This window comes from Barbus barbus (assembly GCF_936440315.1).
Source record: "Barbus barbus genome assembly, chromosome: 15".
NCBI lineage: Eukaryota > Metazoa > Chordata > Actinopteri > Cypriniformes > Cyprinidae > Barbus > Barbus barbus.
Window position 1 is genome coordinate 19348873 of NC_136743.1, and position 12262 is coordinate 19361134.

Below are 12262 nucleotides of genomic sequence, written 5' to 3' on the forward strand. Positions count from 1 at the left end.
AGCCATCTTAGAATCAGCACATCCCTCTGCAACTGGACTCTAGATTTTCTGACTAACAGACCCCAATCTGTTAAGTTAGATAACCTCTCCTCCTCCATCAGGCCTGAGCTTACTGAGCCCTCTTCTGTACTCCTTATTCACCCATGACTGCATTCCTGTTAATGGCTCCAACACCATAATCAAATTCGCAGATGACACCACGGTATAGTAGGTCTGATCAAAGATGATGATGAGTCAGCCTACAGGGATGAGGTACAGCACCTGGCTATGTGGTGTGCCACCAACAATCTGGAACTAAACACCTAGAAGACAAAGGAGATTATTGTGGACTAGGAGGCATGCACCCCCCACCCCCCCATCTACATCAATGGGGCTGTACGTGGAGCGTGTGTCGAGTTTCAAGTTCCTTGGCATCTACATCTGTGTTGACCTCACCTGGTCCCTAAACACCACCACCCTGGTCTAAAAGGCGCAGCAGTGCCTTTACTTCTTACGGAGCCTTAAATTCACCTGAGTCCCAGGATCCTTGTGGACTTCTCACAAGCATATTCAAGAGCATACTCACAAACTGCATCTCAGTGTGGTACGGCAATTGCTCCACATCAGACCGCAAAGCACTCCAGCGGGTGGTGAAAACTGCTCAACGTATCACGGCACCCAGTTAACTACCATTGAGAACATTTATCACAAGTGCTGCCTGGGCAGGGCAAGGAACATCATCAACGATGCCTCACACCCCAACCATGGACTTTTTACCCTCCTTCCATCCAGCAGGCGTTACAGGAGCCTCCGCTCTCACACTAGTAGGCTTAGGAAGAGCTTCTTCCCCGAGGCTGAGACCCTTCTAAACTCCACACCAACCAACCTAAATTGCACCTGCTCTCTTACTGCATTGGTTACTTTACAAACATGTATTTGCACTATGCATATTTTGCACAGACTGTACATTGTTCAAACTTTTACACTGTACAGTCTAACGTTGTTTTTTCTATTTTTCTTTTTCTATTTAGCACCCAAACTCTGGAACAATCTACCTAACACTGTTCAGGAAGAAGACACACTCTGTCAGTTTAAATGTAGATTAAAGACCCATCTCTTTACCTGGCGTACACATAAAACACTAATACGCTTTTACTATTCAAATCCGTTAAAGGATTGTTAGGCTGCATTAATTAGGTCAACCAGAACCAGGAACACTTCCCAAAACACCTGATGTACTTGTTACATCGTAAGAAGAATGGTATCTACGCTAATATTAGTCTGTTTCTTTCTTATTCTGAGATCACCGTAGCCACACGATCCAGTGCATATCCAGATCAAACGGTGGATCAGCACCTAGAGATGACCTCTACAGCCCTGAATGTCAGCGGAGACCAGGACACCTAGATGAGCCCCAGAGACAGATCCCCAGTGAAGACCTTGTCACCTAGACGGCCATCGGGATAAGACCTCGGGAACCAGATGAGTCCTCAGCACAAACTGCTGGTTCGTCTGGCCAGAGGAGAACTGGCCCCCCGACTGAGCCTGGTTTCTCCAAAGGTTTTTTTCTCCATTCTCTCACCGATGGAGTTTTGGTTCCTTGCTGCTGTTGCCTCTGGCTTGCTTAGTTGGGGAGACTTCATTTCCAGCGATATTGTAGACACTATTTGAACTGAACTGAGCTGGACAATGTCATCATTGAATTCAATAATGAAACGCCTTTAACTGAAAATTGAGTGTTTAATCTTGTAATTAATTTTACATCATTGACACACTATTTTCCTATTTTGATATTGGAAAGTTGCTTTGACACAATCTGTATTGTTAAAACCGCTATATAAATAAAGGTGAATTGACTTGACTGGACTCTGCTTAATATTGTATATAGCAACTCCATGTACATATTTTAAGTTATAACTTCACTTACTCTGCACTTATCTGTATATAAAATACTATATTCTTGCACTTCTGGTTAGATGCTAACTGCATTTCATTAGCTCTGTACTTGTACTCTGCATAATGACAATAAAGTTGAATCTAATCTAATCGAATCTAAAATGTAATATATTCCAGTCTTCAGTGTCAGACCGAAAGCTGAAAAGAACAGCATTTATTTAAAATGTAAATCTTTTGTGAATATCTTTACCATCACTTTTGACCAATTTAACACATCTAATCTGAATAAAAGTATTAATTTCTTTAAAAAAAAAATACTGACCCCAACTTTTGAACTGTAGTGTACATTTCAAGTCTTTTTTTTAGTGAACCTGACTTGTTTGTCTCCTTGCATAAACTTAGCCTGCATCCTCAGCCTTCACAATTAGTCCATTGAGAGGGTCTGTGCTGTGCATGCTGGGACACAAACCCTACCGGCTGATCTTAGAATTTCAATTGAGCTCTTTGTGCTTTTATCACTGTGGTTTGCATTCGTGGACACGGAAGCAAATCCATGAACCGTGGTCTTTTTTAAGCGTGTCCTGTGATGCTGTTATCAGTGTGTGGTTCTCAGGCTCTCTTTCCCCCTCTCTGTCCCTCCGTTCTTCCATTCCTCCCTCCCACTCCCTGTGCTGCATCCATGCCTCTAGCTCCTACACTGATGATGTCATCAGCATCCTCGGCTCCACCATAGAGCCATTTTGTGTTAGGCTGAAGAAACGCTGTCTCTCAGCGCATCCCCACATCCATTAACCCCTCCCTCGGCTTCCTGACGCACCACTGCGTACCAGGCCCTGCAAAACCAGACTCCCTCAGTCTGATGATCTTGGCAGGGGGGGCTCCACCTGCATTGATGGTGCTGAGCTAGGGAGAGGCTGAGAGCCTGTAGGAAAAAATAAAACAACTGGGCGAGGAAGAAGACGGCGGATGGAAGCAGACTTGATGGAATAACCCACTGCTGTCCACATTCTCAACAGGATATTGCCATCAGGAATCAGGTATGTGAGATCTTGAATGTTGTTTGTGTGATTTATGTGTTTTAAAACCATTGTTTTTCACGTCTCTTGTGAGAATAAGGAGGGTGGTGCACTATGCCACTGTTGTCCTGTCCGGAAAGCCTCACAGAGGCTGTTGAAATACAAAAGAGTAAGAAGAAAATGGAAAAGATCTTGAAGGAGATGTTATTCTTTAAAAAAAGAAAAACTGTCTACACACACACACACAAGATATATACAATTATTTAAATCTGATCTTGTACTATCATGCTATTTTAGGATTTATATACTATAAATATATTTATTAGTAGTAGTATTGGATATCAATAGACATTTAATGTAAAATTGCTTTATTCGGTTTTATTTACATGCATTGACAGACTTGAGACTGGCTATGGTGCTGAAGGATGCTGTTGATGTTGGCAGGGTGAGGCCGTGTCATGAAATCTGGGCCTTTTTCACATTTCAGATGTTTTCAGTTTCAAAGGCTAGACAGATTAAACGGATAATTACTGAGGGAAAGGCATAATCTATGAATATACATAGCTTTTTTAATTTTATTAGATGCGTTACTGAGCGTGAATACAGTGCGGATCAGGAAACGATTGACTTCATATCAGAAATTCGAAATGAAGTCCTGTATATTTGCTTGTATTCTGCTCTGAACTAAAGATTCTGACAAAATATTGCCGTAGTAACAGACGCGTCACACTTCTTTTACAACGCAAGTCTACCGCGACGCGATACACTGAAACGTTCTGAATTCGCGGTAATACAATGTAACTAGATGATGAAGATGCGTAGATTTTGTTGATTATATTGGGAGCGTTCCTGCATGTCGCGTCGCTAGCAGTGTATATTGGGTGTTGCTGCCGCATCTCAGCTTCTACGCAGAGGCAGCTCTAAATATTAAAAGTTGGTATATATATTTATATAGGCCTATGATAACCTTGTTTTGTATGGCGAGTTTGCTTAATAACCGCTGAAACGCGTTCATTGTGTTTATTTTGCCGGCTGAGCTGAAGCTGACGCAAACGCGCGTCCATCACAGCTGATTCATGACTGTAGAGGCTGACGGTCAGAGCAGCCATTTTCAGGAGACTGTGAGGGCTGTATGTGATAAATAACATTTGCTCAATGCGCCGGTTTGTGTACATACGTAACTATGATATTTTTTTTTTTGCTCGTAGGATGGCACTTAGCCCAGTCTTCTCTGGAAAGAGATAATGCATAGACAAATGTCCAAATTCATCAAGCTTGTTAGCCTACATTTTATTTTTAATTCTGAATATTTCACTATGGGTGGATATCCCATTTACAGGGGAAAAATGATCAAATTGTAAATGATTAGGAGAATTTTCCATATTAATTGTTGCAATAAATAGCCTATATATGTTTCAGTCTATTTTCCATTGTATTTGTAAATAATTTTTATTCCTCATGGCACCTAAAGTAAATTAGTTGATTCTTCTTAGAAAAGAAGAAACTAGGACAGTTTTTGTAATCCATCATCATGTTTGAAACCATTATTTGCAGAATCAAACATATAACTTGACCCAGTTCCATTTTTTTGACAGTCTTTTAAATGGATTACTCTATCCTCAGTAGGACAGTTATTAGGTTATGGTGGATGTCATAGACTTTTGTGCAGAGTTGTTCAAATTAAATGTCACTGATTTTTAAGATGTTTTACAGCATGCAGGTCATTGTAACCATAACCATATGCAATAACCATATTTATAAACAATCACAATCAATGTGTGGTTGAAACCCATATAATGAAACATTATTTATTACAAAGTATCTCAGGGGCCAGGAGAATGTACATTTACTTATTAATTCATTAATGAAATAATATTGCTTTGTGGTACTTTGTGCTATAAATTCAGTAAGTATAATACAAACAAGAAAATCTGTAAATTGTGGCATAATTTGTAGTTGTGGCATTTTCAACAGTTTCTGATGTCTGGTTTTGGATTGGTTATCAGCGCTCTTAATTTGGTATCATGAAGATCGGGTATCTACAATATGATGAGCATTAGTGTCCTGTATGAGGTTCACAGAAGCACATTACCATCAGCCTTTTCACTACGAGATCATTCTTTTGTTGTGAGATTGTCATGGTCCACGCACAGAAAGAATAGGGAGAGATTTGTACAGTAGATTTGATACAATAGTAGTTTTTAATTATCATATTTTTAAAGTATAAAAGTTTGTTATCTCATAGATATCAGTCAAGATATTTAGGAGTATTGCCACTGATACCAAAGGTTCTCTCTGCGAGCCTTAAATAGGCCTGAATTTTGCTGACTGACTGACCTTGCTGTTGGATTCTGATTTGAACAAGCAGTTTGTTTGTTCTGTTAGTAAATCTGCACATATGAATCCTAAACCTGTTTGTAAGCCTGTTTTAGAGGTTATGAGTTCACATAGCCATATCTGGTGTACAGTAATCTACTGAATGTGATAAAAGTCCTGATGAGTCATGGTCTGGATCTCAGAGAGCTCCATTACCTAAATTAGATTATCAGTAGCATAATTTAGCCAGTAGAATCGCCTGAACAGATTTATAGGGATTTTCTTTAATTATCTCTTGTGAACTGAATTGCTAAGGTTACTAAATCTAAAGTGTAGGCCTTAACACATTTCTAGTCTTGTTTTGCAGAAGACGTGCTGATTGTTGATGAATCATCATACAGCCTTCTTCACTGTACACTCTTAAAAATAAAGGTGCTTCACGATGCCATAGAATAACCTTTTTTGTCTAAAGGGTTCCATAAAGAACCTTTAACATCTGTTTCACAAAAGGTTCTTTGTGGCGAAAGAAGGTTCGTCAGATTATAAAAAAGTTAAGAAAGAGATGGTTCTTTATAGAACCTTTGACTGAATGATTCTTTTTGGAACCAAAAATGGTTCTTCTATGGTATCGCTGTGAAGAACCTTTTTAAGCATCTTTACTTTTAAGAGTGTGCTCATCATTCTATAGTGAAGTAAAATGCACATATATTCTTTTGAGATTCCAACATATACAGTAGCATGTCAGCATTCTCTCTACAGGTGGCAGGTGGCCTCTGATTCCTGGCTGGGCTCCATCCCATCAGATCCTGTGCAGTAGCAGAGCCCCAGCACTCAGACACCATGGCATGTGCCTCGGTGAAAGTAGCCGTGAGGGTCCGTCCCTTCAATTCACGAGAGATGGGAAAAGAGAGCAAGTGTATCATCCAGATGTCAGGCAACACTACCAGTGAGTGCTCTTTCAAAATACATATTTTCACTTGCTGTCAATGGCTATTTGAATTCATCTGAGTAAGAGGGTATTGTCACTGTGCTGTAGGAATTATTTATGACTGTAATGAAATATTTATTCCCATGGTCTCTCATCAGCACCCCCATGAGATAGACTATTAGTGCATCTCTAGGCTTACAGGTTTGAAAATGTCAAAGAGGTCATCCTTTAGTTTTCAGAAAAGGCTTTTTAATTGATTAGGTGTGCAGCCTGTCACCATCTGACTAATGCATTTGTTGACTTCAGATTTACTGTACATTGATTCTCAAAACATGTCAAACTATAAAATGATGTGCAATGTTTTGCATTAATCCGTCAAAACAAAAATATGAGGAGCCGAATCACATTTTTAAAGTTTCACCAAGAGATGGAGACTGGTTCATCTGACAACATTTTCATTTCATGTGCCATTAGCAAAAGTTTTGGACATGTTCAGAAACAAAGTCCATTTGATGCCAAGAATTCTGTGGCATTTCAAGCCCCCATTTCTAGAGCAGCTCCAAAAACTGTAAACTGCCCCGTTGTTCTGCCTGCAGCGTGAGTGGGAAAACAGAGTCAGCTGATGCAGAGTGTGAGGTCAGACACACTGCACGGCTTTGTGCTGCTGAGAGGATGCAGGGAGGTTCATGACCTCATTCCCAGAACCCAAGGGATGGCATGATTCACGCTTCCTTAGACTCATCTGTCCTGAAACGTGCCTACATATGCATATTGCCTTATGGTATATTAGCAGTGCAGAAAATGCTGTTATGATGACTATACTGAGATGACATTTTCGTCTTTTTTTTTAATGACTTTTGTGAATAAATAAACATACATTCATGTCTTCATTTAATTTATATAAATGGTATATAGTTTATAATCATAATTAGATTATTTAGAATATACCTCCGTCTGCCAGTGGATCAACAGCTTCCTGACAGACAGACAGCAGTTAGTAAAGCTTGGCAAATTCACATCCAGCACTCAAACCATCAGCACTGGAGCTCCTCAGGGCTGCGTTCTCTCCCCACTGCTCTTCTCCCTCTACACCAACGACTGCACATCTAAAGACCCCTCTGTCAAGCTCCTGAAGTTCGCAGACGACACCACACTGATCGGCCTCATCCAGGACGGTGACGAGTCTGCTTACAGACAGGAGGTTAAGGAGTTGGCTGTCTGGTGCAGTCTCAACAACCTGGAGCTTAACACGCTCAAAACTGTGGAGATGATCGTGGACTTCAGGAGAAACCCCCCTGCTCTCCCCCCACTCACCATCATGAACAGCACTGTGACTGCAGTGGAGTCATTCAGATTCCTGGGCACCACCATCTCTCAGGACCTGAAGTGGGATATTCACATTGACTCCATTGTCAGGAAGGCCAGCAGAGGTTGTACTTTCTTCGCCAGCTGAGGAAGTTCAACCTGCCACAGGACTTACTGAAACAGTTCTACTCTGCCATCATTGAATCCATCCTCTGCACCTCAATAACTGTCTGGTTCAGCTCAGCTACCAAATCTGACCTCAGAAGACTACGGAGGGTAGTCCGGACTGCTGAGCGAATCATTGGTACAACCCTCCCCACTCTCCAAGAGCTGTACTTATCCAGAGTGAGCAAAATGGCTGGTAAAATCACTCTGGACCCCTCACATCCAGCACACAACCTCTTTGAACTGTTACCGTCTGGTCGACGCTACAGAGCTCTGAGCACCAGAACGACCAGACACAGGAACAGTTTCTTCCCTCAGTCAATACATCTCATGAACACTCAATAAATAAACGTGGAACACACAACTAATTCATTATCCATTCACCACACTCACTTATTTTATTTTTATTTTTCTCATTTCTAATTTGCACATACTTGACCTGTACATACATAGTCGCCTATATTATATATTATATATTGTGTATTTTTTTTTTTTTTGCTGCTTTGTACATTGGTTATTGGCTATTTCTTGTTATTTTGTTTTATTACCTGTGTCCTGTCCTGTTACTGTCTTTCTGTTGCACTGTGGAGCTTCTGTCACTACAACAAATTCCTTGTATGTGTAAACATACTTGGCCAATAAAGCTCATTCTGATTCTGATACACTGTCATGGGAAGTCGTGGCCTAATGGTTAGAGAGTCGGCCTTGTAATCCAAAGGTTGCGGGTTCGAGTCTCCGGCTGGCAGGGATTGTAGGTGGGGGGAGTGAATGTCCAGCGCTCTCTCCACCCTCAATACCACGACTGAGGTGCCCTTGAGCAAGGCACCGAACCCCCAATTGCTCCCCAGGCGCTGCAGCATAAAATGGCTGCCCACTGCTCTGGGTGTGTGTTCACGGTGTGTGTGTGTTCACTGCTGTGTGTGTGCACGTTGGATGGGTTAAATGCAGAGCACGAATTCCGAGTATGGGTCAACATACTTGGCTGAATGTCACTTCACTTCATTTAAACATTTTTAATGTTTTTTTGTCTCTAATGCTCACCAAGACTGCATTTATTTGATGAAAAACACAGTAAAACAGTAATATTATGAAACATTTTTAGAATGTAACTGAACTGTTTTCTATTTTAGTATATTTTAAAATGTAATTTATTCCTGTGGTGGTAAAGCTGAATTTTCAGCAGCCATTAGTCTTCAGTGTCACATGATCCTTCAGAAATCATTCTGATATGCTGATTTGATGCTCCAGAAACTTTTGTTGTTATTATCATCATTGCTGAAAACTGTTGTGCTGCTTTTTGTGGAAACAGTACTACATGTTTTTTCAGGATTTTTTAATATAGTTCAAAAGAACAGCATTTATTTTTAAAGGAAATCTTTTGTACTATTATTTTACTATATGCCTTTACTGCCACCTTTAATCAATTCAGTATGGCCCTGCTGAATGAAAGTATTAATTTCTTTGGTAACACTTTAGAATACTGTTCCATCATTAATGAATAACTACACAAGAACACATGAGTAACGCAATATTAGCACTCTAGTAACTACTAGTAACTAACAAGAAACTCTGATTAAGGAACTAGAAAGTAATAGTGCTTAGTCGAATGTGGTAGTTCATTATTAACTAATCAATAACTATTATTTTATCATACCTTCCTAAACTCCACTAAGAACAACTGTATACAGATTCAGAATTAATATGAATAATACATAATGTATAATTAATTCTAAAGTAAAGGTCATGGTAACCCACTAGTAATGACTCAAGTATTACCGAATTCTTCAGAAGGAATTATTAATTATTTGGATCAGTATTCTAAAGTGAAGATCATGATAACTCCCTAGTAGTGACTGAAATCATTGTAAACTTTTGAGAATGTTGTGAAGCATTGGATAGTAATTATTCAGGTGTTACTACATCCTTCTAAAGCAATTACTAATTATTTGGATCAGTATTCTAAAGTGAAGATCATGATAACTCTCTAGTAATTACTGAAGTCATTGTAAACTTTTAAGGTTTTGGTTAGTAATTAATTTTGCTAGATTTGGTAACACTTAAATCATTACTAGTGGGTTACCGTGATCTTCACTTTAGAATACTGATCCAAATAATCAGTAGTTTCTTCAGAAGGATGGAGTAACACATACTATCTAAAACCTAACTTATATCTCAAAAGCTTAAAATGACGTCAGTCAATATTAGGGAGTTATGATGCTTTTCACTTTAGAATACTGATCCAAGTAGTTAGTAGTTCCTTTAGAATAATTTGATAATTCTTGAGTCATTACTAGTGGGTTACCATGATCTTCATTTTAGAACTAATTATAAAAAAATAGTAGTTATTGATTAGCTAATAGTGAACTACCAGTTTCAACTGAACGCTATTACTTACTAAATCAATAATCATAGTTTCTTGTTAGGTAATAGTAGTTATTACAATGTTAATAGTGCATTAGTGACTTGCTCCTGTGTAGTTATTTATTAACAAAGGATCAGTATTCTAAAGTGTTACCATTTCTTTAAATAAAAGTTTTGAATGGTATAAATACATGAATAGTGAAGTTCCTCTGTTCTCATCATGAGGTTTTTAGTATCATCTTTTGCCATGAGAGGCTTCAGGTCTGAACATGATTGAAATGAAATAATGAGGCTGGAAATAGTTTTATATAGTTTGTTGTTTTCTTCATTAGATTATAGATTTATTCTTATAGACATGTTCTCTTTGCTTCCTAGCAATTATAAATCCAAAACAGCCAAAGGAGAGCAAGAGCTTCAACTTTGACTATTCGTATTGGTCACATACAACGGTGAGTTTCTTGATATTAACTGGTGAATCTGCATCTTATGCAACTCACTGCTGCTATTTTTAATGATCCTGTGATCATGATGGCTGTTATTGAGACATTTATGATGATTTCCTTTTGTGCTTTGTGCATTTCTGTCTTCAACAGCCAGAAGATGTGAACTATGCATGCCAAAAGCAGGTTTATAAAGACATAGGGGAGGAAATGCTTCTGCATGCTTTTGAGGGATACAATGTCTGTATCTTTGCCTATGGGCAAACTGGGGCCGGAAAGTCATATACCATGATGGGCAAGCAAGAGAAAGACCAAGAAGGCATCATCCCATTGGTAGTACACTATAATCTTTGATATTGTAGCAAATACTGTAGATGACTTAGATGCTGCCAAGCTTGAGGTAACACATTTTTAATGCTGAATCTGTCTGACAGCTATGTGAGGACCTGTTTACCAAGATCAGTGACAATAATGAGAACAGCATGGGATACTCGGTTGAGGTAAGAGCAGCACCTGCATCATAATTTGCATTCTTACCGTAGAATCAATATAGCAAATGAAAATGTTGTTTTTTCAGGTCAGTTACATGGAGATCTACTGTGAGCGTGTGCGGGACCTTCTGAACCCAAAGAACAAAGGGAATCTGCGTGTGCGAGAGCATCCTCTGATGGGACCATACGTGGAGGACTTATCAAAACTGGCCGTTACTTCCTACAATGACATACAGGACCTGATGGACTCTGGAAACAAAGCAAGGTGAAACAAATTTCTGAAAATAGAAGAGGTTAGCCTCTGAATTACACTACCATTCAAAGGTTTGGAGTTGATACATTTTTAAAAATGTTTTAGAAAATCTACCTATGCTACATTTATTTGATCATAAATAGAATAAAAACTGTAAAATAGAAATATTATTACAATATAAAATAAGTATTTTAGTATTTTCAGCACTCAATAAATCTTTTGTAGCATTATAAACTGTCACTTTTAAAAAACTGAATGCATCCTTGCTGAATAAAACGTATGAATTTCTTTAAAAAACATTTTACTGACCTCAAACTTTTTAACAATAGTGTATGTATCTCTGCACATAATTTTGAAGCAATGGAAACTGCAGGACAATTGTATTTATCTAAAATGAAGCATTGATTTACATATTTATGTATGTAATTGAAATCAAATAATTCACCACTGCATCGCTTTCCTGTTATCAGGACTGTGGCGGCCACTAACATGAATGAGACCAGCAGCCGCTCCCATGCTGTGTTCAACATCATCTTCACACAGAAACGACATGATAGTGACACAGACAACACGTCTGAAAAGGTACCGCATTCTCTCCTGCAGCCTTTCCCACCAGACCTCCATGTTTAGCATTGTTTAGTATTGTTCTATAAAAAGTGACCGCTTCTTCAGAAATAGACTACAATGCAAAAGTAGGTGAGACTCTCTGCAGCTCAAACTTCACTGATGGATGTTGGCAGTTTGACAGTTGCTGAAGTTGCTGGTATGTGTATTGAGCACTTTACCGTTCTTAGACACAGCATTTCCATTTGCAAACAGGTCAGCAAAATCAGCTTGGTAGACTTGGCAGGCAGTGAGAGGGCTGATTCTACTGGAGCTAAAGGCACTAGACTCAAGGTGGGTCACTTTGAGTTCAACAGAGTTACATGACAATTTGTCATTTCAGATGAGTGCATCATGTAAACGTGCGTGCGTTGTACCTTTTCTAGGAAGGAGCCAATATCAACAAATCTTTAACAACACTAGGCAAAGTTATCTCTGCTCTGGCTGAAGTGGTAAGAATTCTTTCAATTTAATTATGAATGTTCCTAAAAGAAAATGAAAAAATGGCA

At 39.1% G+C, this 12262-nt stretch overlaps 1 protein-coding gene across 1 annotated transcript in view; it reads left to right on the forward strand.

Moving 5' to 3' along the window:
* Nucleotides 1-2617: 2617 nt before the first annotated feature.
* Nucleotides 2618-12262, forward strand: part of kif1ab (kinesin family member 1Ab) — a 36435-nt gene continuing 26790 nt past the window's right edge. Inside the window, 9 exon segments of the mRNA XM_079435262.1 lie at nucleotides 2618-2912; nucleotides 5967-6153; nucleotides 10342-10415; nucleotides 10560-10739; nucleotides 10841-10906; nucleotides 10984-11162; nucleotides 11621-11732; nucleotides 11970-12047; nucleotides 12140-12205. Coding sequence (XP_079291388.1) covers nucleotides 6048-6153; nucleotides 10342-10415; nucleotides 10560-10739; nucleotides 10841-10906; nucleotides 10984-11162; nucleotides 11621-11732; nucleotides 11970-12047; nucleotides 12140-12205 — 861 coding nt within the window. The 5' untranslated portion in view covers nucleotides 2618-2912; nucleotides 5967-6047.